This window comes from Meles meles, chromosome 16 (genome assembly GCF_922984935.1).
Source record: "Meles meles chromosome 16, mMelMel3.1 paternal haplotype, whole genome shotgun sequence".
In the NCBI taxonomy this organism is placed as follows: domain Eukaryota; kingdom Metazoa; phylum Chordata; class Mammalia; order Carnivora; family Mustelidae; genus Meles; species Meles meles.
The window spans coordinates 54875481-54903091 of NC_060081.1; the positions used below are offsets into that span (position 1 = coordinate 54875481).

General features: G+C 44.0%; 2 protein-coding genes across 2 annotated transcripts in view; both read left to right on the forward strand.

The window, feature by feature from the left end:
• Positions 1–27611, forward strand: part of LOC123926783 (signal-regulatory protein beta-1-like) — a 105368-nt gene that overhangs the window by 54510 nt on the left and 23247 nt on the right. The gene's annotated exons all lie outside the window — the stretch shown is intronic.
• On the forward strand, positions 7014–12056 carry LOC123927093 (signal-regulatory protein beta-1-like). The gene is given in 5 exon segments (XM_045981627.1): positions 7014–7113; positions 7845–8201; positions 10641–10961; positions 11544–11962; positions 11964–12056. Coding segments are annotated over 5 exon segments (1260 nt in total). The 5' UTR covers positions 7014–7043.

Below are 27611 nucleotides of genomic sequence, written 5' to 3' on the forward strand. Positions count from 1 at the left end.
AGGAGCACATGATTTTCATGAAGAACATTGTTTGTTATAGGCAAACAATGAATCATGGAACACTACATCAAAAACTAGAAGTCAAACTCTCTCTCTTCACAGATGACATGATTCTTTATATGGAAAACCCCAAAGACTCCACCCCGAAACTACTAGAACCCATATAGCAATTCAGTAACGTGGCAGGATGCAAAATCAGAAATCAGTGGCTTTCTTATACACTAACAATGAAAATACAGAAAGGGAAATTAGAGAATCAATTCCATTTACTATAGCACCAAGAACCATAAGATACCTGGGAATAAACCTAACCAAAGAGGTAAAGGATCTGTAATCGAGGAACTACAGAACACTCATGAAAGAAATCGAAGAAGACACAAAAAGATGGAAGACCGTTCCATGCTCTTGGATCGGAAGAATAAACATTGTTAAAATGTCTATACTGCCTAGAGCAATCTATACTTTTAATGCCATTCCGATCAAAATTCCACTGGTATTTTTCAAAGAGCTGGAGCAAATAATCCTAAAATTTGTATGGAAGAGACCCTGAATTGCTACGGAAATGTTGAAAAACAAAACCAAACTGGGGGCATCACGTTACCCGATTTCAAGCTTTACTACAAAGCTGTGATCACCAAGACAGCGTGGTACTGGCAAAAAAAACAGACACATAGACCAGTGGAACAGAGTGGAGAGCCTAGATATGGACCCTCAACTCTATGGTCAAATAATCTTCGACAAAACAGGAAAAAATATACAATGGAAAAAAGACAGTCTCTTCAATAAATGGTGCTGGGAAAACCGGAGAGCTATATGTAGAAGAATGAAACTCGACCATTCTCTTACACTGTACACAATGATAAACTCGAAATGGATAAAAGACCTCAACGTGAGATAGGAATCCATCAGAATCCTAGAGGAGAACATAGGCAGTAACCTCTTCTATATCAGCCACAGCAACTTCTTTCAAGATATGTCTCCAAAGGCAAAGGAAACAAAAGCGAAAATGAACTTTTGGGACTTCATCAAGATCTGTATGATGACTAACATAACATAATAAAAATTATTTTAAAAACCTTCCTCACCCTTTAAGTCAAGCGGATGAGAGTATAGCACAGGGGCATACAGTCAACAGTTCTGGAATAACGCTGTGTGGTGACAGAGAGTGATTACACTTACTGTGGTGAACATTGTCCAATGCATAGAACTTTCAAATTGCTCTGTTGTGCATTAAAAACTAATACAGCACCATATAACAACTTTAATAATAAAACTTTAAAAATATTTTAAATATAAAATTTGCCTTAAGGGAAGCAAGGGCAAAAATGAACTATTGGGATTTCATCAAGATCAAAAGCTTTTGCACAGCAAAGGAAACAGTTAACAAAACCAAAAGACAACTGACAGAATGGGAGAAGATATTTGCAAACGACATATCAGATAAAGGGCTAGTATCCAAAATCTATAAGGAACTTAGCAAACTCAACACCCAAAGAACAAACAATCCAATCAAGAAATGGGCAGAGGACATGAACAGACATTTCTGCAAAGAAGACATCCAGATGGCCAACAGACACATGAAAAAGTGCTCCACATCACTCGGCATCAGGGAAATACAAATCAAAACCACAATGAGATATCACCTCACACCAGTCAGAATGGCTAAAATTAACATGTCAGGAAATGACAGATGCTGGAGAGGATGTGGAGAAAGGGGAACCCTCCTCCACTGTTGGTGGGAATGCAAGCTGGTGCAACCACTCTGGAAAACAGCATGGAGGTTCCTCAAAATGTTGAAAATAGAACTACCCTATGACCCAGCAATTGCACTACTGGGTATTTACCCTAAAGATACAAACATAGTGATCCGAAGGGGCACGTGTACCCGAATGTTTATAGCAGCAATGTCTACAATAGCCAAACTATGGAAAGAACCTAGATGTCCATCAACAGATGAATGGATAAAGAAGATGTGGTATACATACACAATGGAATACTATGCAGCCATCAAAAGAAATGAACTCTTGCCATTTGCGACGATGTGGATGGAACTAGAGCGTATCATGCTTAGTGAAATAAGTCAATCGGAGAAAGACAACTATCATATGATCTCCCTGATATGAGGACATGGAGAAGCAACATGGGGGGGCGGGTAGGGGGATAGGAGAAGAATAAATGAAACAAGATGGGATTGGGAGGGAGACAAACCATAAATGACTCTTAATCTCACAAAACAAACTGGGGGTTGCTGGGGGAAGGTGGGATTGGGAGAGGGGGAGCGGGCTATGGACATTGGGGAGGGGAGGTGAACCATAAGAGACTATGGACTCTGAAAAACAACCTGAGGGTTTTGAAGGGTCAGGGGTGGGAGGTTGGGGCAACCTGAGGGTTTTGAAGGGTCAGGGGTGGGAGGTTGGGGGAACAGGTGGTGGGTAATGGGGAGGGCACGTTTTGCATGGAGCACTGGGTGTTGTGCAAAAAGAATGAATACTGTTACGCTGAAAAAATAAATAAAATGGAAAAAAATATATATATATAAAATTTGCCTTTGCATGGAAAAAGAAAAAGACCCATACATAATACGTGGTTGGCCAAGTGATTTTTGACAAACGATCCAAAACAATTAAATGTGGAAAGGATCATCTTTTCAACAAATGGCCATAAATCAATTAGATACTCCTATGTTAAAAAAAGAAGACTCTTAACTATTTCTTTATACACAAAATTCGATATTTTCTTTTTGTGTGTGTGTTATGTTAGTCACCTCACAATACATCATTAGTTTCTGATGTAGTGTTCCATGATTCATTCTTTGCATATAATACCCAGTGCTCCATGCAATCCATGCCCTCCTTAATACCCATCACAGGGCTCACTCATCCCCACACCCTCCTCCTTCTATAACCCTCAGTTTGCTTCCCGGAGTCCATAGTCATCTCCCCCTCTGCCCCCATCTCCGCCCCCTTCACTTTTCCCTTCCTTCTCTTAATGTCCTCCATGCTATTCCTCATGTTCCACAAATAAGTGAAACCATATTGACCTTCTCTGTTCGACTTATTTCACTCAGCATAATCTCCTTTGTAAAATAATATTACCTAATATCAATATTACTGAACAACACACCCAAAAATACTGAGAACAAATTAATATGATCAGATGGATCATACCTAAACATAAAATCTGAAGTGATAAAACTTGTAGAAGAAACTCTGGGGAGGAAAAAAAACCAAAAAAACTAAATCTTTTTGGTCTTCAGTTAGCAGATGCTTCATAGATAAGACAGGGGAAACACAATCTGTAAAGGAAAACATTGATCCATTTGACTTCATGAAGCTTTAAAACTTTTATTCTTCAAAAGATACTGTTAATAAAAAGAAAAGGAAGGTTACCGACGGGGAGAAAATAATTGTCACGTGAAATCTAATGAAGGAATTTGATCAGGGACAACTGCCTGTTTGTACTAATCGCATATATAATCGGTGGCTTCTTTCAGGCTGAGATGTCAGAGAGAAGTGATTGCAGCCTGGACCTGAAGGCCAGCAGCCATAAAGCACTTACTGTCTGGCACTCTAAGAAGAAGTCTAGAAAGCCTGAGAGAATATTTAGAGAACTCTAACAACAAAACAGCAAGAAGACGGACAATCACATTTTTTATATGCATAAAAAAGATTTCATCAGAACTCCCTCAAAGAACATATATAAGCATCAATGAGAGTTTTGCTAATGCAAACTATATTAAAAAAAAAAACAAAAACTGCTCTGTCCCAGTGAGAACAGCTTTATAATACATTTCAATCCCTCTTTTGTGTGCAAAACTTCCCACCTTGTCTTGTTGCTCAGAACTGCTATGGCTCTCTTTGGCCTAGATGCATTTTAGAATCACTATGTCAACTTTCATTAAAAACCCTATTACAGTTATGATTTGATTGCTTTCACTTTGTATATTCATGTGGGCAAATCGACATCTTTCTGACTCTGAGTTTTGCCACTCTCAGACATGAGGTGTTTTAGGTTTTCTTTGATGACTTTCAGCTCACCAGTTTACAGGGCTTTTTAGTCCCATGATGATCTTATGCATCCTTACTTAGAGCTATGTTTAATACTTTCTGGTGTATGGAATCTTTAAAAATTGTTATTATGGGTTTGGGACTGCTGTATAAGAATGGAATTGAGTTTTGAACATTAATCTTCTATCCATCAAGCTTATCATTCTCAGACTCAAGTACGGACATTCTCTTCTGTGTAACTCTTACAACATCAATCATCTCACCTAGGTTAGTTTTTACCTTCATTAAGGTTACACATGCACACGCTTCAACAGGCAAATAGTTCTATACTTTTTATGTATGGAAACTGGAGTCTCCTGACCTCCTGCTGTTTTCCACCTCCCAGAGGCAACCATTTTCCACTTCTTTAATTGATAATTTTTAACTGATTTTTCTAGATTCTATACCCAGATCTCATAGAGCGTGCATATATTGTCTCTTCTTGACTTCTCACCCGTAGGCATTATTCACTGACTTCCCACTCTAGATGATGGGGATGCAATGCTCTGTTTCTATGGAAACTACACCACATGTGCATATTTCTACCCCACCCCCTTAATGTTTTAATTTTAGATAATGTCATAGTCAGTATCCATATTAGTGGAAGCTGGTATAGAACAAGGCCGCAAGCCAACCACCCCCACGTGTCCAGAGTTCAGGAGATGAGACACAGCCCCCAACTGCAGATCCTTCTTGGCCTGGGCCTCCCATCTGGAGAATCACCATGAAGACCTGAAGTTGGGGGGAGGGGCCCAGCGCAGAAAGCAGAGGCCCCAGGTGGGCAGGAAGCATCATTTTTGCTGGGTCTGTCCACTCTCTCTGAAACATAAAAAGAATTTCATCCAAATTTTTTCTTGTGATTGAGTCCCAGTTTCAAAGCCCTGTGGTCTGAGAAATTACAGGCAATAATCTCAGTCTTTTGGTATTGGTTGAGACCTGATTTGTGACGCAGTACGTGGGCTATTCTGGAGAAAGTTCCATGTCCACTGAGAAGAATTAGTATTCCATTGCGTTAGGGTGGAATGTTCTATATATATCTATGAAGTCCATATGTTCCAGTGTATCATTCAAAATTCTTACTTCTTTGTTGATTTTCTGCTTAGATGGATCTGTCTATTGCTAAGAATGGAATGTTCAGATCTCCTACTATTAATGTTTTTTTCCCTACTATTAATGTTTTATTGTCAATATGTCTCTTTATTTTGATTAACGGTTGCATTTTGTAGTTGGCTGCTACCATGTTGGGAGCATAGATATTTCCAATCATTAGATCCCCTTGTTGGATAGACCCTTTAAGAATGATATAGTGTCCTTCTGTATCTCTAACTATGGTCTTTAGCTTAAAATCTAATGGATGAAAGACCTCAGTGTGAGACAAGAATCCTTCAAATTCCTAGAGGAGAGCATAGGCAGTAACCTCTTTTTTTTTTTTAAGATTTTTATTTATTTATTTGACAGACAGAGATCACAAGTAGGCAGAGAGGCAGAGAGAGGAGGAAGCAGGCTCCCTGCTGAGCAGAGAGCCCCATGTGGGGCTCGATCCCAGGACCCTGGGATCATGACCTGAGCCGAAAGCAGAGGCCTTAACCCACTGAGCCACCCAGGTGCCCCGGCAGTAACCTCTTTGACATCGGACACAGCTACTTCTTTCAAGATACGTCTCCAAATGCAAGGGAAACAGAAGCCAAAATGAACTTTTAGGACTTCATCAAGATTAAAACTCAGCACAGCAAAGGTAACAGTCAACAACAACAAACAAAGACAACCCACGGAATTGGAGAAAACATTTGCAAATGACATTACAGATAAAGGGCTGGTATCCAAGATCTATAAAGAACTTCTCAAACTCAACCCCCAGAGAACAAATAATCAAGTCAAAAAATAGGCACAAGACATGAACAGACACTTCTCCAAGGAAGACTTACAAATGGCTAAGAGACACGTGAAAAAAGGTTCATTATCATTAGCCATCAGGGGAGATTCAAATTAAAACCACATTGAGATACTGCCTTACATCAGTTAGAATGGCAAAAACTGACAAGACAAGAAAGAGCAAATGCTGAAGTGCTTGTGGAGAAAGGGGAACCATCTCACACTGTTGGTGGGAACGCAAGTTGGTACAGTCACTGTGGAAAACAGTGTGGAGGTTCCTCAAAAAGTAGAAAATAGAGCTATCTTTTCACCTAGCATTTGCTCTACCGGGCATGTACCTCAAAGATAAAGATGTAGTGAAAATAAGGACCACATGCACCCCAATGTTCATAGCAACAATATCCACAATAGCCAAACTGTGGAAAGAGCCAAGATGCCCTTCAACAGATGGATGGATAAAGAAGACGGGGTTCATATGTACAGTGGAATATTACTCCGCCATCAGAAAGGATGAATACCCAACTTTTGCATCAACATGGATGGAAGTGGAGGAGAGTATGCTGAGTGAAATAAGTCAGAGAAAGTCAAATATCATATGTTTTCCCTTATTTGTGGAACATAAGGAATAGCATGGAGGACATTAGGAGAAGAAAGGGAAAAAAAGTTGGGGGGAATCAAAGCAGGAGACGAACAATGAGAGATATGGACTCTAGGAAACAAACAGATGGTTTTAAGGGATGGGGAGTGGGGGGGATGGGTATTAAAGAGTGTATGGATTGCATGGGGCTCTGGGTGTTATACAAGCAAATGATGTATTATGGCACACTACATCAAAAACTAATGATGTACTATATGGTGACTAACAAAACATGATAATGATTTTATTAAACACACAAAAAAACCCTAAAATGTAAGAAGAGGCCCTTCTCACCATGTGAGGCCTCTCTGCCTGATGTCTGTTTCACAATCCAGAAACAGAAAGCTGCCTCACAACCTTGTTACTGCATCATAGATGCTTCCTTCCTCTTCTGTCACAGGTGGGGCGGGCTGTTCCTCCCCACAAAATAGAGGACCCATTGCCCTAGCAAACACATTTGCCAAGAGCCGGACGCTCAGGCCTCCACAATGTGGAACCCTGCCTCCAGATCCCGCCCTTCTCCTCACCCGCTGCTGGCTCTGCTGTTGGGACTCACAGGTGAGCATTGTCTTGAGGGAGATTCCCCATTCCCTGCCTCCTCAACCTCTCCCTGCCCTGGGCATTTAGGGCCTCCAGGTAAACACAGGTTTGCTACTCAGACCCTCTGCAGAAGGCCTGCCTGGTAGCTATGACTGTACTCCTGACTTGCAGATGAAGAAACTGAGGCAGAGAGAGCAACCAGCCCAGTGCCACCTACTTAAGTCCCTGGAGCGGCTGGGGTTCATGTCCAGCCCACTCAGCTCCACAGTTCATCTTGTTAACCATGTTATGCTGCCTGGCTCCTCAGCAGAGGCCACGTGCCGAATCAACAGAAACACAGAGAGGCAAACAGAGGAAGAGGCATCACGCATCACACGCAGAGGTCTCCCGAGTTCCACTGTGCTGCGTGTACTCACAAACTCTTGATAATGATGTTTCTAGGTGCCAAATTGTTACTGAAGTTTAACATGTACTATAATTTCACTTAATGAGTTTGTTTCTCCATGTCTCCAGAGAGTAGCTAGTCACCAAGGCAGGAAATCCAGCTGCAAAGTCAAACCTGCTCTGTGCCTAATCACTCATCACAGCCTTTCTGTGATTTCTCGGTCGTGATGGGGTTTCCTGTTACAGGCTTGGGGCGAGGGCCGCTACGGTGCGAACTCAGTCAGGGAGTTGTTGTGCATAAACATGTGAGGAGACACACAGGATTAAGGCAGGATGAGTAGACGACTGCTCTGTTTTCCCTCCAGGTGTGGCCGGTGAGGCGGGGCTGCAGGTGATCCAGCCTGACAAGTCAGTGTCTGTTGCAGCTGGACAGACAGCCACTCTGCGCTGCACCGTGACCTCCCTGCTCCCCATAGGGCCGGTTCAGTGGTTCAGGGGGACAGGGCCAGGCCGGGAGTTAATCTTCAGTTTCAAAGGAGGCCACTTCCCCCGAGTAACAAATGTTTCAGACGTCACAAGGAGAAACAACACGGACTTTTCCATCCGCATCAGTAACATCACCCCAGCAGACACCGGAACGTACTACTGTGTGAAGTTCCAGAGAGGGACCCCTGATGATGTGGAATTTAAGTCTGGACCAGGCACTCTGGTCACTGTGAGCGGTGAGTATGGCCTGGACCTCCTTTGTCCCCTGGTTGTGACAACAAGTCAATAAGAATGCCCTCCATTGTCAGAATTTTCTGACCAATATCTAGGAATCAGGCACTGTGGTGGGTGTCCCTGACATCAACCCCTTCCTCGGAACAGGGAAGTTGAGGCCTGGAGAGGTCTTGATGCTTGCTCAAGGCCCATGATAAATGGTGGGAAAGTCTAGAACCCCAGTCTGTGGGTCCATAGCTGTTGACTTTTCCAATCCTGATCAGCACTAAGGTTCCAGAGATGAAGGACTTACCGTCTGAGTGACTTGCCCAGTCACATGACCCAATCTTACTCCTGCTTCCAGAGACTGTCCCCTCCATGTGGCTGACTCTTCTCTACTCAACACTTACTGAGCACCTGCTGTGTGCAGGCTCTCGTCTGCATGGAGGAGAAACAGGGAACAAAACAGGGAAGGGCTCCTTTCTCATGAAGCTCACGTTCCCTTCCCTTCCTGTGAACAAATGCATGCAGGGCAGGGAGGTGGGATAGCCTTTCAATCAATGTAGAAAAATCACAGTGAGAAGAGGTATAAACTCACTCTTTATGCTGAGAGCCCAGGATGGAGAAGATGTCAGAGGCTGGGCATTTGTTGTGGGTCTGTCCAAAAAACATCATGCCATTCAGGGACTGACTCGCATAAAAGCACTGAATCTCCCCTCAGCTCCTGGACATAGGCATGTGGGTGGTTTTATCCTGATTGTGCTGGTGTTACAGGAGTTCCCAGTGGTATGTCCCTTGCTTGGGCACCAGCGCTAGTACGTGGCTCTAGCACCGGACAGATCTGTTCCTCCTGGGAGAGCTCTCCTTCCTCTTCCCCAAGCTGCCCACACAGGGGATGCCCTGGTTGAGAATGGATGAAGCTGGAGGGACCATCTCAGCCCATTCACAGATGAGGAACTGAGGCGCAGCAGATCCGGCCTGAGCAGGGAAGTGAGCCACAGCCTGACTCACAGCCCTGCTCTCTGCACACTCACTGTGCTGGCCAAAGTGGAGAAAGTGCCAACCCTCTCCTTGAAACTCTTGTAAATCTTGTATGGTTCTCTTTTTCAGCAGTAAACATTAAGAAAACATGGGAAGAAGTGGGCTAGCTTTGCACCCCCAGATCAGACAGGTATGCAAACATCTGGTGAATGGTCGAGCCTGTTCCTGGAGGACACAGCTTCTCACGTGTAAGAGCATCCAGAGCCTTTCCCCCGTTGTGTGGTGTTGCTTCTTCACTGAGCAGCCTGGGGCACTGGCCTGGACAGAGCAGAAGGGCCCCCACAATCCCCGCAACACCAGACACCCCCCATTCCTGGCTCTGCAGACTAAGGATGACTGGGAGGCACATCCTGGAGGGTGTTCCGCTCTGTGAGCGACAGTTCACATTCTAGACTCAGCCGTCGGGACCCCACATCTTCCTTCTGTTGTTGTCGAGTCAACATGTCTGGACACCCGGAGGGACCCCTCCCCATAACCACTTGCAGTGAGAATGTCAGACACAAAAGGAGAGTGGCTGTCACTGTCGGGCTGGAGAAGGTGGGACATTTACTCTGTTGTAGATGAAACAGTTGGAGGCCACAGGAAGTCCCCCTGCGATGCAATGAGGAGTGAGGAGCAGTCCTGTTGTGCTCAGACCAAAGTAGCTTGGCTCCTTCATGAGGGAGAGACAGAGACCACCCAGGGGGAGTTTCCTCACAAAGTTGTCTTTATTTTACAGGTAAGGGATCACAGGGATTAATTTCCAAAGCCATGATTCGGAACAGGGCCAAGAACATATATTAGGGCTGGAGACGAATATTCAGAGGGGGATTTTAACACTATAATGAGACTGAGGTTGCTGTCAGCCACTTTCGGATTCATCCGCTCTTTTCCATCTGTGTTTCCACTGATGAGTTTCAAGCACAACTGCTTCCATTCCCTTACTTGCCCCTTCCTGCAACCCTGGGAATGAGAAATGCGTCTTGTCCCACGTCAGGGAGGAGCTGCACAGTGCACCGGCCATGCCTGCAGTCAGCTGGTCAGCCTGGTTCCAGCTTTCTTGGGGGTCCCCTGTCCCCTGGACGGACTGCTGCACATACTCTCTGACCTCAGTGAGGTTTGCAGGGAGGTAGATAGGAACGGTTGCTGCCAACAGTCAGACCCATCAGAAACATCCTTCCTGTGCCCAGATTGGTGGGGAGTCACCTGGCACAGAAGAGAAGGGGCGACTTGAACTTAAGCCTGGAACTGCACCTGGAGAACTGACCTCGAGTCAGAGTTCAGTTCTGGAACCTCAGCGCCTCCTCTGTGCGAGGAGGAGAGGACAACACACTCCGCACACTCTCAGAAGGGCAGCAGGTTCTCCACAGCGCCTCGTGACACGTTTGCTGAGTGCTAAGGACCACAGTCATGCTCACTGTTCACAACTGTTCACCTTGTAGCCAAACCCTCTCCCCCCGTGGTGTTGGGCCCCGCGGACAGGGCCTCGCCGGAGCAGCCAGTGAACTTCACCTGCAAGTCCCACGACTTCTCCCCCAGAAACATCACCCTGAGATGGTTCAGAAACGGGAATGAGCTGGCAGCCTCCCAGACCAGCGTGGACCCAGAGGGAAACAGAACGTCCTACAGCATCTCCAGCACAACCAGGCTGGTGCTGGCCCCGGGGGACGTTCGCTCCCAGGTCATCTGCAAGGTGACCCACGTGACCCTGCAAGGGGGCCCTCCTCTTCGTGGGACTGCCAACCTGTCTGAGGTCCTCCGAGGTAGATGCCCCTCCCCCATAGCCCCAGCCGGGTCTGGCCCCAAGTCTCTGAGCCTGCCCCTCCCCCGCTCCCTGCCCCAGGCCCTCCATTCCCTGGAGTCTGACCCTTGGCAGACCCTCCAAGTCACCTGCCCCTAGATGTGCCGTCCCCTCCTACTGTTTCCATGGCCGCTGCGGGGTGAACACCTACCATGTGTCAATTACTGCACTCAGTTGTTTCCTTTACTCTGCCATAGCAATTCCAATTATTGAGCACCTGCTGTACTCCATGCCACCATGTGCTTGGTGGGGTCATTTGTTTTGCTACAGTTATTCTATTCCAACTGTATGCGTGGGGCTGAGAATCTTGATTTTAGTCGGTCTTAGCCTATGAAGAGCCATCAATCATTGAGCACCTACTGTGTGCTGGGCATTGTGCTTACGGATTTCATTCATATGCAGACTCAGTGTTTGAGCACCAGCTGCATGCCTAACTCTGTTCTGGGTGACTCCCTTGCTGTGTGGGGGGACCTTATTTCTCGAGCCCCTCCCCCATGGTCCATCTGTTCCATGAGGTGAGAGCTTCTGCCCTGTGCTATTTCAGTTCCGCCCACTGTGGAGGTTTCCCAGCAGCCGGTGTCAGGGGACCTTTACCTTTACCAAGTGAAGAAGTTCTACCCCCAGCTCCTCCAGCTGACCTGGGTGGAGAACGGCAACATGTCCCGAACAGAAACGGCCTCAAGGGCCTCGAACTTCGCAGAGAACAAGGATGGGAACTTTAACTGGAGGAGCTGGCTCCTGGTGAGCTCATCCGCCCACAGGGAAGACGTGGTGTTCACCTGCCTGGTGCAGCACAACGGGCAGTCTGCGGTCATCAGAAACCATACCCTTGTGGCTTCAGCCCACCAGAAGGACCAGGAAACCCATAAAACCCAGGGTGAGGCCTCAATGATCCTGTTTCTTGCGTCCTGCTCCCTGATCCTTAACCTGACAATGATTAAGTCACCATGTCTGGCCAGACACCCCCTCCCCCTGTTCTTTCCCATCTAGAATGATCTCAATCCCTTCTATGCTTTTCCATCATCACCATGGAAAATGTCTGCACTTGGCACTCTGAAATTCCAGAAAGGACCCTGAGGACTTGGAGTTTTGAATCTTTTTTTTTTAAATATTTTATTTATTTATTTGACAGACAGAGATCACAAGTAGGCAGAAAGGCAGACAGAGAGAGAGAGAGAGGAGGAAGCAGGCTCCCTGCGGAGCAGAGAGCCCAATGCGGGACTCGATCCCAGGACCCTGAGATCATGACCTGAGTCGAAGGCAGAGGCTTAACCACTGAGCCACCCAGGCACCCCTTGGAGTTTTGGATCTTGACGAGTGCCCCGGGTGACCGTGTGTGGTCACACCTGGGGTCTCCTCTCTCCCGTTATTTGTGACAGCAGACCAGCAATAGTCATGATCGCTCACAGCACATTTACTTTATGCCACTTCCAATTCATTTCTGGTCTCCTTTCCTGATTAACCAACCCTGTGACCTGGAATTTTACAGAAGGGACTCAGGGAGCAATGAGGGACAGATGATGAACATTTCCTGCCCTTAGTACAGCTGATGAGCTAAGCTAGTCAAGGGAAACCTGAGTCGCTCTAGAGGGACCCGCAACCTGTACAAACAAAAAAGGGGGATTAATTATAGCAGGAGGGCATTGTCCCAAAGAACTACGGAGTCCCCTTTCTGCAACTAAAACATTCCTTATTTCTCTGTCATGTAACATCAGGGGAGATCAAGCCAGTTTTCCAGAAGTTTTGTTCCAGAAAATCTTTCAAAGGCCCATGTTCCTTCTAACGTGCCCAATGACAGTGTCTTCTTGCCTAGGTCAACACTGGGCCACCGAGTATTCATGTCACTGCTGGCCAGGAGACTAGAGGTAGGAAGGGGAAAAGGAAGGATTTCCCTTAAAACTAGAGGTATGTAGAAGTTGCTTAATTGTGTCCACTAATGACTTAGTCATGGATCCACATCCAGCTCCAAATGGAGTCCACACTTGGGTGGTCATGTGATTAATGACATGGTTCTTTCTATAAAACCAATACTATTAAACTCTTAATAAAATTAACAAAAATTCCTAGTATCATCTAAAATGGAGTATATATTCCAATTTTCTAAAGCTTCTTCTATTAACTTTATTTTGTGGAGCTAACTTGTTTTTTTTGTTTTTTGTTTTTTGGTTTTTTTTTTTAATTTATTTGACAGAGAGAAATCACAACTAGGCAGAGAGGCAGGCAGAGAGAGAGGAGGAAGCAGGCTCCCTGCTGAGCAGAGAGCCCGATGCGGGCTCGATCCCAGGACCCTGGGATCACGACCTGAGCCGAAGGCAGAGGCTTTAACCCACTGAGCCACCCAGGCGCCCCTAACTTCGTTTTTAATTCACCTGTAAATGCTTAAAACAATTTTCCTGTGAAATACCTGAGTCTCCATGATTCTTTTTTAAAAAAATATTTTCTTTATTTATTTCACACACACACACACACACACAGAGATCACCAGTGGGCAAAAAGGCAGCCAGAGAAAGATGGGGAAGCAGGCTCCCTACTGAGCAGAGAGCCCAATGCAGGCCTCAATCCCTGGACCCTGAGATCATGACCTGAGCCGAAGGCAGTAGCTTAACCCATGGAGCCACCCAGGCACCCAATTCCTTTTTTTCTCTGAAAAGAATCTGAATAGCTAGGGCTGTTCAAGTTCTTCATTTCATATTGGATGCTTTTGGTAGGCTGTGCTTTAGAGAAATTTGGTCTTTATCTCTAAGTTGTCAAATTTCTGCACATAGAGCTTAGTATAGTATTACCTAGTAATCCTTGTGATGTCTCTAGGGTATCTCATTTCATCCCTGATATTGGAAATGGGTCAATTCTCTATTTTTTTCATTGTCACAATGGCTAGAAGTTTTTCAAATTTATCAGTCTTCCCAAAGAACCCATGTTCATTTCAGTGATTTTCTCTATTATTCTTTTTTTGGGGGGGGGGGTTTGAATAATATTTTTTTGTTGGTTTTTTTTTTTTGTTTTTTGGATTTTCTCTATTATTCTTAATGTCTTTGCTTTTTCTTCTCTTTTTTTTTTAATTTCCTTCTCTTGCTTTGGGCTTACTTTGCTCCTCCTCATTTTTTTTGAAATGGGAAAAACATTATCAAGTCTAGACATTTCATTGTTCGAATGCCACAGCTGGGCCTCCTTCTGGTCTTGCAGATTCGGGAGTGTGGACTCAGGATATCTGGTGTGGGTTCCTCCTCCAGAATGGAAACAACTAGCCAAGTTGCATTCCCCTTCCACCTTTCAGAGCCCTCCATGCGTGGATCTCACATGAGTTCCAGGGGGCAGGCTTCTACTGAGCCAAGAGAGATGGGAGGGATGTGTCCACACCATCTCCTGCCCTTTCCTATGCTTCTTGAAGGTGGGAGGGGAATGGCATAAGCGTATATGCATTTGGATTTGGAGATTTTTCTCTTTTGTCTCCAGAGATTCTGCAGTTTGGGCATTCCTCTTCAAGGACTACCAAGAGCCAGTTTTCCGTAGAATTTACTGTCCTTTTGTTGTTTTTCCTTTGGGTTGAGAGGCTGTATTTAGAGATGAGTAGTTAAGCCTCTGTCTTGTACTCAGCAGCCCATTACAAAGTACCCAGAGGGCTTTGAAAGTCTTGGCCCCAGTGTCCCTATCCCACATCTCAGTATCCATCTCCCGTATTTCCCCATCAGGGCCCCACTCCAGCACAGTAGGTGCAGTGTAGCTGATAATTCAGTCCTCTCTGTAGCACTGATTCTCTTAGGTTTATGTTGGACCCAAATGTGTCCTCAGCTTTTTCTGCCCTCCAGCTCTACGAGGTAAGAGTCTGCAGTGTTGTGCAGAAGTCCCCTGACATTCACACACAACCTTTCACATGGGATCAGTCTTCGCTTTGCACTGTCTTTCTCCAAAGGGTTGATGCCCAGCAACAGTCACCCAACCTGTCGTTCTTGTAATTATCACATCATTTCCAGAATGCCAGGATACTCCCCTCCTTTGCTTACACCAGCCCAGTCGAGGTCACCACAGTGAGGTTTCAGCAGTGACAAGGACAGGGCAAGCCGACACATACCCTGCTTTACCTCCCACAGGGCTGGAGGCCTCATGACCAGCTGGTAAAGAGACCTTGGTCCAAATGTGCCCATTATATTTGGCTTTCCAGTCCCCAACCAGACAAACTCCACACATCAGGTGACCCAGGAGGGAGACTCTCAGATGATATGTGAATAGAGAAAGCTCACTGTGGGGTGCTGCCCGATCCACATGCATGAGATAGTGAAGGAGGCAGGCCTGGCAAAGGGAGATGTTGACACAATTCACCACAGCAAGACTCAGCCTTGGAAGAAAGCAAGCAAGCTGAATGCTCTTCATGAGTTGTTTTAAACGGAGAGGATTGGCTCATCCTGTGCACCCCACTTCCTCCAGCCTTCTGCTGCAGGCTCCCCTCTAGAAGCAGGTACAAACATGGCCAATATAGCTCTTTCACTCAGAAAAAGTCCAGCCCTGCCCCCCAACAGAGACCTGCCATACTCTAACATGTCAGAGGCAAATTTGGGGAGGCCCTACTCCTTCCTTTAAGAACGCTTATATTAAGAATGCTTATATTATATTAAGAATGCAAATATATTTCAAAAATATATTTGAATTTTTAAAGTTCAAATATAAAAACAATAATGGGTCATTGTACAAGGTCAAAAAATTGGGAGTTATTCTTCCAGATCCAAATTCTATGTCCAACACAAAGACGTCGGCTGACAGTGAGTGGCAATGGGGTTCAGGTGGGCTGGATGGTGTTTGAAACTCTCCTGAGCATTAGTCTCCATTTCCTTGCCTCCCCAGGATATTGTCCAGCCAGCAGGTCTCCTGACGTCAGGTCATCCTGAGGCCTCCCTCCTCACCTCTGTACATGGGAGTCATCAAACTGTGTGCATGGAGCAAAGCAGGGTGGCCTTCCCCCTCACTGACTGTGACATCTGTTCTCACTCCACTTGAGACCAGGAAGACATTTTTCCCTATGGCCCAGAGAGTTTGGCTTTGTCCTGGTCCAAAGACAAGGTCTCAGAGTCATCCTGCAGGCCAGCAGTGAGGGGTTTCCCCGGGTCTGAACCACCTCATCTGTCTACCATTTGTAAACTAGGAACCTGTTGGCTCATCAGAAAGAGGCTGTGTGGCCTCACTGGGTGTGAGAACCAATTCAGTAAACCAAACTTACCCATTCCTGAGTGCTCATTCCCCTCACCTCTTCCCTCAAGAAGGACACCTGGCAGTGAAAAAGGGGTGAGTGAGGTGAAGAACGTATTACCCCGAATTCTGCCTTGAGCGGGGGAAGAATTCATGAGCTTCAGAGCATTGAAAAGCCTGAGTTGCTTCACATAGAGTAAGTGGAGGACCCAGGAAATGGACTCCAGGGTGCCCCCCTCTGATGGTGCCTCCTATCCCTTCTTCTCCAGAGTCAAGGCCATCTACTCCATTCCTGATGGCTGTCACCCTGGGCCCGAAGCTGCTTCTGCTCATCACTGTCTCTGCCATCTATGTCCACAAGAAGTGAGAGCCTGATTGTAAGTTTGGGTCAGGGAGGGCAGGCCACGTTTAGTCCCAAAAGAGCCAGGTCAGGAAGAGGGTCACCCCACAGGGCACATGGGGTCAGCGCCTCTGGAGTAAAGAGTATGTGACACACCTCCCTTGATACCCTCAGGAGTCTCAGGAGTCCCAACTCCTTGAGGTATTGGGGGAGGAGGCATTTAGCCTATAAAATGTGGGGCGGGTCAAAGGCTGTCGAAGAGTATGGGCAGAGTCCTAGGGGTTCTGGGAAGGAAGTGGGCAGAGGGGCTGAATGAGAGGCATCTGGGTGGGAGGATACCTTGGAGACCATCACTAGATGATGGAGAACTGGGTCTCCTTTGCGCACAAGACATCTGCATTTAGAGGAATGCTGATAGGTGCCAGAGGGCTGCTTGAAGACAGCTTCCAATCCGACCCACTGTGAAATATACTGGAGGGGATGGGGGATCAAGCCCTAAAGGAGGAAGGCTAAAGTGACAATGTCCTTTATCGGGGGCTGCCTGTCTTTTCACAACAGGTGTCCCAGGAGGAAAATAGCACCGAGGACATAAGAGAAATGTGGGGAACATTTCTGGAATGCTGAGCAGATAATCAACTGTGAACATGGGTCCCACAGCCCTTCCTTCCTCCCCTACTACATGCCACCCTCAGTCTCTGCTCCCTTTTCCTTCCTTGAGGGGCTTCCTTTGAAAAGGACCAAGATAGTCTTTTCAGCAAATGGTGAATATCAGGACATCGGGACATCCAAATGCAAAACAATTGCTTCTACATAGAAACCTAAGAGCCTTCATAAAAATACCTCACACACAAAACACAAAGCTATAAAATTCTTAGTAGATATTGTACAAGAAAATCTAGATTATCTTTGATATGGATTACTTTGTTTAATATATTGACTTCATATCTTAAAGCAGTTTTAGGTTCACACTAGAATTGAGCAGAAGGTACAGAGATTTCCCATGGGACTCCCATCCCCACACATCACAGCTGCTGCCATTATCAATATCCTCTACCAGACTGATACATTTATTACAAATATGAACCTACACTGAAATGTCATTAGCATGGACTATGGACTTTGGGGTCCATAGTTCACATTGTGATTCACTCTGAGTATTGCATAGTCTATGGGTTTGATATCAACTTTTATAGTATTATACAGAGTAGTTTCATTGCTCTAAAAATCCCCTATGATCTGTCTTTTCACCTCTTTCCACCCTAAACCCTGGCAATCACTGATATATTTACATTCACCATAGTTTTGCTTTCTCCGAATGTCATATAGTTGGAATCATGCAGTATGCAGGCTTTTCATTTCAATTAATGCTGAGCATTTAAGTTTCTTCCAAATACTTTCAGGACTTCGTAGCTCATTTTGTTAAGCACTGGATAATATTCCACTGTCTGGATGTACCACAATTTCTATATCCATTCACCTACTGATCGTCATCTTTGTTGCCTTCAAGCTTGACAATTATAATTAAGCTGCTATAAACTGCGAGGAGGAATCTGTTCCAGGCCTCTCTCGTAGCTTCTTGTAGCCTCAGACCATCCTCAGATTGTACACAGCATTCCGCCTGTGTCTTCACATCATCTTCCCTCTGTGTATGACAGCTAAGCTGAGCCGTGCCTGAACTCCTGTCCACGGGAACTAAGAAATAATATATGTTTTCTTAAACTATTAAGGTTGCGGTAATTTGTTATGCAGCAAGTTTCCCTGTTTATACAGCATGTACTATGCTCCATGCCATTCTCCTATCATGATGCAGAAGGAAGGTGCCCTTCCCCTTTCTGTACATGGGTCCCTCTCCCCTTATCCCATAGAGCAACCCAATTTGTAATTTTCATCCATCTGTGTCAGTACACATTGCTAAAAAAGGGTGTAACGAGTCTCCACCTTGACCTAGAACCAGACCCTCACATCATCTTGGGCCAACACAACGAACATGAGAAATGAAGCCAATTTTATTCCCAAGGAACTTGGGATCAAGACTTCCAGGTGACCCAACCTGAGAGTTCAGTTTCAGTCAGAGCTGGAGAGACCTTGACCCTGGGCTTCAACGTGTCTGCTTGCTCCCCAACAAGGCCTGTCTTGTGGTTCCGTGAAAATGGGTAAGAACAGCAGCTAATCTACAGTTTCAATGGAAAACACTGCCCCTGAATAAACCAAGTAGAAAACACAGAGGTGAACCACACACACTATTCCATCTGCATCAGTGACATGTAGCCCAAAGATGTGGGCACCTGTTACTGTGTGACGTGAACAAGAGGGCATCTGTGGATGTCTGATGGCTCTGTCAGTATAGCATCCGGCTCTTGGTTTTTGGCTCAGCTCATGATCTCAGGGTCATGAGAATGAGCCTTAAGTCAGGCCCTCTCTCTCTCTCTCTCTCTCTAAAATCAATCAATCAATCAATCTTAAAAAGAAAGAGGGCATCCTGACCTGGCATATGTATCTGGTTCAGGCTGTGAATGGTGAGTACGGCCTGAGAAACTCCATTTCCTTGGCTTGTAAAAATAAATTTTTCAAAACCTGAAACATGTACCAAATCATCACTACACACTGGATACTATGCCCCTTAATCCATGAACACCCTGTAGGATGGGATTCTGTAGTTGGCCCTTCTGTCAGTCGGGGGCCCTAAGCCCCATATTGAATCAAGCCATATTGACAAACCGTGCTCTTCTCTGATGGCACAACCACCAAAACCTGAACATCGGGCAAGAGAAACTTAAAAATAAAAATATATTCAGTAGATAAAGTACAACCCCAAGTGTGCATTGCATGGTCCAAAAAGTTTGTAAACTGAGCCTAGAAGTCTGACTGGCCTTTCTGAGGTGTAGGAACAAACCTGATCTCAAGAATATGCATTGTGTCTCTTGTATCCTGTTTCCTGACTCTCTACCCTTCACTCACAGACCCTTGTAGCCACATCTAAGCTTCCAGATTTAGATGAAATCTCAACATGGGTGTAGTTAGTCCCCAAGCCTAGTATCTCCTGAATCAAAACAAAGGTATCCACGGGCAGATAGAACCTCTACAAGCCTTCAAAATTCCACTCACCCATTTCTAACTGTAATGTGATTGAGGCCCAGTGACCTGTCACTGGGGGCCCCACAGTGCAGTCAGGGACCTGTTCTTCACATAGAAAGCCAATGAGTGAGTGTGGTTTCCTGTTATGGCTTCTGGGAAGTCAGGAGACCAAAAGGAGGGGTCTTGTGTGTCATCCACTCCCAGGTCTTCTTTGCAAAAGCTGTCCTGAAGGGTAGAGTCACTCTCCTGGCACTTAATCTTTCGCTGGTCTGCCCTGGTCTACGCCCAGCTCTGCTGTTCTCTTATTCTCTGAGATCCACCAGTATTTTCTGCTCCTTGCCACTCCCTGAATTAATTACATTAAATCCAGTGAGTTTAGTGTGTCCATCTGTTCTGCTGGGAAAACTAGTCTTCCTCAGTAATATTCTCTTCAAGACCACCACATTCCATGCCATCCAACTGGCCATGGAAAAGTTACATGTTTCCCTCAAGCTGAAAAATATAGTATGGGTGGCTTACCTGCCATTCTCTTGCATTTGACTGGGGTTAGTGCAGGGACCACAATCTAGATCTGCCTGCCCTTGGTTTAGTGTTACACTGTACTATGCTGTGTATCTCTATGAAATCTACTGAAATATATAATATTTTAAAGTATATAAATATCCTCCAGATTTTCCTCATTCTGAACACATTCTACTGCACAGCTGAAAATCCAGTTGAAAAGACTTCTAGAAGTCATAGGTAATAATTGCAGAAGCCAGGAATCCCAAATGCAAACAGCCTTAAAGTTGTAAGACCAGCATGATGGTAAGACATGCTGCATCTGGCCTAATCTGACATTTGCCCCTCATGACCTTGGGTTACTTACTGAACTTCTCCAAACCCTAGTTCCTTCCTGTGTAAAATCTCATATCTTGGACTCAGAACCATGTAGTGTCTGGAAATCTTCAAATTTTAGAATTATCAAGTTATAGAGTGAGCGATAGATTCTTAAATGGAATGTTCTCACTTACAGGTTCTTAATGGAATGGAATGTTCATCTTTGCATCTTTCATAGCCAAAGTGGGGGGAAAAATAGAGAGATTTGGATGGCTTTCCTCAATCCCATCATTCTTTCACGCATACATTCCCCATCCACTCACACATCAAACATGCATTCACTCAATGCACTCTCTCAGTCAGCAATGCATTTTCTTATGCATGCATCTGTTAATGGGTACCTGCATCCTCCTGTGAAGCAGGCTCTGAGCAGATGACCCATCTTCCAGGAGGTCCCCGGCACCTATGGTGGAATTCCTATAGTAATTCTCTGCTTTCTCTGGAATGTGTCAGTTCCCCCTAAAGTGACAGTGTGCCAGCCTTCACTCCCCTTGGACTTGATGGCTATTACCTACCATGTGCAGAGATTCTATCCACAGAGTGTGCATCTCATGTGGGTAGAGAAGTGTCTTATGTTCAAGGGAGCCAAGCAGCTCACATCCAAGCAGAATAACAATGGGACCTACACTTTGGAAAGCTTGCATTTGGCGAATGTGTTGGGGCAGGAGTCCGAGAGGATCCTCATCTATAAGGTGCAGCATGAGGCACAACCTCCCACCTAGGTCACCCTCATACTTTCCACAACAGCCCTCTACATACCCAGGTCATTGGAAGCTCAGGTAAGCTCACCTTTACTGCTCTGAGCTACTGGGTCACCCTTGTCTACTGAGTGGCATGAGGTCTTTAAAGTCACAGAGTCCCATTTGCTGTCTCCTTCTGCCTATTGGTAAGTCCAGAGATGCCTGTCCTTATGTTTGTGGCTTTCCTCCTGGACTTCAAGGTGCTGGTGATAAGTTTCACAGTCACCTACATCTGCAGGTGGCAGGGCTATAACAGGTGAGTTGGGGACAGGCCTTATTTCATAAGGAGAGGGTCATGGTCATTATGATAGGCTGATCAGAAGAGTCCAAGATGAGCCCACTATTTCACACTGCACATATCATGGGGGAATCCTGCCTCAAGAAAATGTTGAGAACAGTCTTGTTTTCTCTAAATGTCTGTAGGAGATCTCAGAGGCTTCCAGCTCTCATGCATCCTGCAGTGCCCTGGGGTTTGAAGGTTTTTCAGTGATGTCGCTTAAATCCTGGGTGGGGGTCCAAGATGTGAAGGTGGGATGAAGGTCAAAGCTTTGAGCTCCAAACTCCAAAGAGCACCCCCATATGCTGTCTCATATGTCAAATTTCATTGGAGTTATTTTTGGAGTAAATAAGAAAAGTAATGCTAAACTTTACTAATGGAGGTGATGAAGGACTGGAAGGCTTTAACTAGTGGCACAGATGATCGTGTGAATGGGAGAGTTCAGAACTCAGACAGAGGGGCTGGGCTGCAGTGACAGGGGCCTTTTTTCTGATCTGCACCATGATTCCAGACATGCAGAGTGCCTTCCACATAGTAGATGGTCAATAAGTATTTGGGGAATACAAGAATGACTGAATGAATGAATGAACGAATGAATTTTTCCCTGACTGCTCCTGCAGGCTCTGCAATACATTGCCTCCTGCCCTGTCCAAGAGGTTCACTTGGGGGAAGGAGCTGCTGTCCCCCACTCCTTCCCTAGATATGATCCCTTTCTCACACCCTGATGTTCCTTCTCTCTGAGCTTCAGAGCTGAGTCAAGGATGGACTTAGGTCTGAGGGACCCGAGGATGTCTGTACCCTGATGCATTGAGTTTCAAACTGGCCCTACCTCTGCCCAAAAGAGAATCAAGTGGGTCAAGAAAACCAGGTTTCCAGTGTTCCTGGGTGGCTCTGTTGGTTAAACATCTGTCTTCAGCTCAGGTCATGATCCTAGGGTCACAGGATCAAGCCTCCCATTGGACTCCTTGCTCAGCAGAGAGCCTACTTCTCCCTCTCCCTCTGCAGCTCCCCCTGCTTGTGCTCACTCTGTCTCTCTATCAAATAAATAAATAAATAAAATCTTTAAGAGAAAGAAAGAAAGAGAAAAGAAGGTTTCCATTTTGTTCCTGATGAGGAACAACTCTTATTAATTTTCAGAGCACATTTTACTTTTAGTTTATTTTTTTATTTTTTGAAAGTTAATTCCAGTATAGTTAAGGTATGGTGCTCTATTAGTTTCAGGTGTAGAATATAGTGATTCAACAATTCCATACATTACTCAGTGCTCATCCTGACAGGTATACTCTTTTTTTTTTTTAACATATGTCATTTTATTTTTTTTCTTTTCAGCGTAACAGTGTTCATTGTTTTTGCACCATACCCAGTGCTCCATGCAATACGTGCCCTCCCTATTACCCTCCACCTGGTTCCCCAACCTCCCACCCCCCGCCCCTTTAAAACCCTCAGGTTGTTTTTCAGGGTCCATAGTCTCTCATGGTTCATCTGCCCTTCCAATTTCCCTCAACTCCCTTCTCCTCTGCATCTCCCCATGTCCTCCATGTTCTTTGTTATGCTCCACAAATAAGTGAAACCGTATGATACTTGACTCTCTCTACTTGACTTATTTCGCTCAGCATAATCTCTTCCAGTCCCATCCATGTTGCTACAAAAGTTGGGTACTCATCCTTTCTGATGGAGGCATAATACTCCATCGTGTATATGGACCACATCTTCCTTATCCATTCATCCGTCGAAGGGCATCTTGGTTCTTTCCACAGTTTGGCGACCGTGGCCATTGCTGCTATAAACATTGGGGTACAGATGGCCCTTCTTTTCACTACATCTGTATCTTTGGGGTAAATACCCAGCAGTGCAATTGCAGGGTCATAGGGAAGCTCTATTTTTAATTTCTTGAGGAATCTCCACACTGTTCTCCAAAGGGGCTGCACCAACTTGCATTCCCATCAATAGTGTAAGAGGGTTCCCCTTTCTCCACATCCTCTCCAACACATGTTGTTTCCTGTCTTGCTAATTTTGGCCATTCTAACTGGTGTAAGGTGACATCTCAATGTGGTTTTAATTTGAATCTCCCTGATGGCTAGTGATGATGAGCATTTTTTCATGTGTCTGATAACCATTTGTCTGTCTTCATTGGAGAATTGTCTATTCATATCTTCTGCCCATTTTTTTATATGATTATCTGTTTTGTGTGTGTTGAGTTTGAGGAGTTCTTTATAGATCTGACAGGTATACTCTTAATCCTCTTCACCAATCACTCATCCCCGCACCCACCTTCCTCTGGTGACCATCAGTTTGTTTTCTATAGTTAAATCTGGTTTTGGTTTGACTCCTTTTTCCCCCTTTGTTCATTTGTTTTGTTTCTTCAGTTCCACAAATAAGTGAAATCAAATAGTATTCGTCTTTCTCTGAGTGGCTTATTTTGCTTAGCGTTAAACTCTTTAGCTCCACCCATGTTGCTGCAAACGGCAACATCTCCTTCTTGTTTTATGGCTAAATATATTCAAAGTATATATATATATACACATATATATATATCACATCATTTTTATTGATTCATCTATTGATGGACACTTGGACTGCTTCCATAATTAAGAGGAGCACATTTTAATTATTTATTTTTTTAAAGATTTATTTATTTATTTGACAGACAGAGATCACAAGTAGGCAGAGAGGCAGGCAGAGAGAGAGGAGGAAGCAGGCTCCCTGGTGAGCAGAGAGCCCAATGTGGGGCTCGATCCCAGGACCCTGGGATCACGACCCGAGCCGAAAGCAGAGGCTTTAACCCACTGAGCCAACCAGGTGCCCCCACATTTTATTTTTATACAGAGCTTCCCCGAGTATTATTTTATTTCACACCTACATATTTTGAAATCACTACATCAAAACTAATGATGTACTGTATTGTGACTAACATAACATAACTAACTAACTAACTAACTAAATAAATAAATAAATAAAAGAAATGAAACCACTACATGAAATAAGCATTTTTTGGTTCTGAAATATATGAAGAATCCTTGGTCCTACCATCTTATCTTTGCAAAACATTTACATTTTGCCATTATGGTCTTCTGTTTCTTTTAAAAACACTGTCCTCAATTTGGAGTTTATCATTCTCAAATTTGATTTTATAATTATACTATAAATCCTAAGCCAATTTATATTTTATGCATATTGTTATACTGTCTACAGTATTCTGGAACTTTTATTATTTTATGCTCAACACAGTGCATGGTATTTGCTCAAGCTGATATACATAGTTCAATTTTATCAATTTTCCCCAGCTCTATAGCTCTCTATTATAAGCATATCCTACAAGTTAAGGATTTTTCCCGGGATGGTATGAAAACTCTATCTGCTGTTTGGGTAACACAAATTTGCAATGGGCATTTTTTTCTCTGTTTCTTTGGGTTCACATGGTAGAGTCCCTCTAGCTCCTCTGCTGTGGGCCACAGAGCAAGAATGTTAATATCATTTGGGAGCTTTTGTAATACAAAAAAAAAAGGGAGATTCTAATTTTTTTATTATGTTATGTTAGTCACTATTCAGTACACTAGTTTTTGATGTAGTGTTCCATGATTCATCATTTGCCTACAATACCCAGTGTTCCATGCAATCCATGCCCTCCTTAATACCCACCACCGGGCTCACCCTTCCCTCACCCATCCCTCCACTTCCCTTCCCTCTAAAACCCTCAGTTTGTTTCACAGAGTCCATAGTCTCTCATGGTTCCTCTCCCCCTCTGATTTCCACCCTCTTCCTTTTTCCCTTCCTTCTCCTAGGGTCCTCCATGCTATTCATTATGTTCCACAAATAAGTGAAACCATATGACAACTGTCTTTCTCTGCTTGACTTATTTCATTCAGCACAATCTTCTCCAGTTCCATCCATGTTGATGCAAAAGTTGGGTATTTACCTTTTCTGATGGCTAATATTCCATTCTGTATATGGACCACATCTTTTAATTTTTGTTGAAGTTTTGCTCTTTCCATAGACCTTTGACCTTGCTTTATTTTTCTGAGCTGCATGTATGTGTGCACATGTGTGCATGTGTGTGTTTGTGTGTGCATGTGTTACAAATGGTAGCGATCTTTTATTTTTTTTTCCCCATTGGGATAAATTATCCAGTATCCATTGATCGGCACAGCCACCTGCCTTTGCCATACAGCAAACCACTCCATTAATGTGTGGGTCTTATTGCCATTCTTTTCATGGGGTCTTATTGCCCTTTAGCTACTTGTCTATATCTGTCAAAGCTATCCTACCCTGTAAGTCACGGGGATGAAAGTACAGCACAGGGAATACAGTCAACAGAATTGGAATAACATTGTATGGCCACTTACTGTGCTGTGAGCACTGCATAATGTATATAATTCTTAAATTACTATGTTGTGGACCTAAAACTAACATAGTACTGTATGTCAACTTTGATAGTAAAAAATTTTTTTAAATATTTTAAAAATAAAATTTGTCCTGGCATAAAAAAAAAAGAAATAGACCCATACATAATTTGTATTTGGTCAAGTGATTTTTTAAAAAGTGGCCAGAGTAATTCAATGTGGGAAGGATTGTTTTCTCAACAAATGGTGTTGAAATAATTAGATATTGATATGTAAAAGAAGAAGAAGAAGAAGTAGAACCAAAACAAGAAGAAGAATCTTGACTGTTTCCTTATAACATACGCAAAGTTTAATATTGTCTTAAAATAATGTTACCTTATAGCAATATTATTGTACATTTTACACCAAAATACTAAAAAAATTAATATGATCATGTGATCACAGACCTAAATTTAAGACCTTAAACTGTAAAGCTTTTAGAAGAAATCACAGGAAAAAAAGCAAAATAAAATTTTTATAGTCTCTGGTTCATAGAGACTTTTATTTTTTTATTTTTATTATTATTAATTTTTATTTTTATTAACATATACTAAATTATTAGTTTCAGAGGTAGGATTTAGTGATTCATCAGTTGCATACAACACCCAGTGCTCATTACATGAAGTGTCCTCCTTAACACCCACCACCCAGTTACTCCATTTCCCACCCACCTCCCCTCCAGCAACCCTCAGTTTATTTCCTAGAGTCAAGAGTCTCTTATGGGGTGCGCCTGGGTGCCTCAGTTGTTATGCATCTGCCTTGGCTTGGGTCATGATCCTGGTGTGCTGGGGTCCTTAAGTGTCTGCCTTTGGCTGGGGTCATGATCCCAGGGTCCTGGGATCAAGCCCCACATTGGGCTCTCTGCTCTGCAGCAGGAAGCCTGCTTCTCCCTTTCCCACTCCCCCTGCTTGTGTTCCCCCTCTCACTGTGTCTCTCTCGTCAAATAAATAAATAAAATCTTTTTTAAAAAAGAGTCTCTTATGATTTGTCCTCCTCTATGTTCTCATCTTATTTTACTTTTTTCTCTCTCCCCCTCTGATCATCTGTTTTGCTTCTTTTTAAATTCCACATATGAGAATCACATTTTTTATGTGCGTGAAAGATTTTACAAGAACTCCATTGGTGAACATATATAAGCAGCAATAAGAATTTTGCTGATGCAAGATGTTTTTTTTTTTTTTTTAAACTGTCTTAATTAGAACAGCTTTCTAATAAGTTTCAATACCTCTTTTGGGCAAAACTTCCCACCTCGGACCTGTTGCTCAGAATTGATATGGCTCTTCTTGGCCTAGATGCATTTTAGAATCACTTTGTCTACTTTCATTAAAAACCCTTCTACCATTATGATTTGATTGTATTGATTATATATTCACGTGAGCAAATTGACATCTTTCCAATACTGAGTTTTACCACTCACGGACATGAGGTGTTTTAGGTTTTCTTTGATGACTTTCAGCTCACCAGTTTACAGGGTTTTTTAGTCCCAGGATGGTCTTATGCAGCCCTACTTAGAGCTATCTTTAATACTTTCTAGTGTATGGCATCTTTAAATACTGTTATTACTGTTTGCAGTGGGTTTGGGACTGCTGAATAAGAACGTAATTGAGTTTTGAACATCAGTCTTAGTCCAGCAAGCTTATCACACTCAGACTAGTTCTCATAGTACAGACATTCTCTTCTGTATAACTCTTACAACATCAATCATCTCACCTAGGTTAGTCTTTACCTTCGTTAAAGTTACATA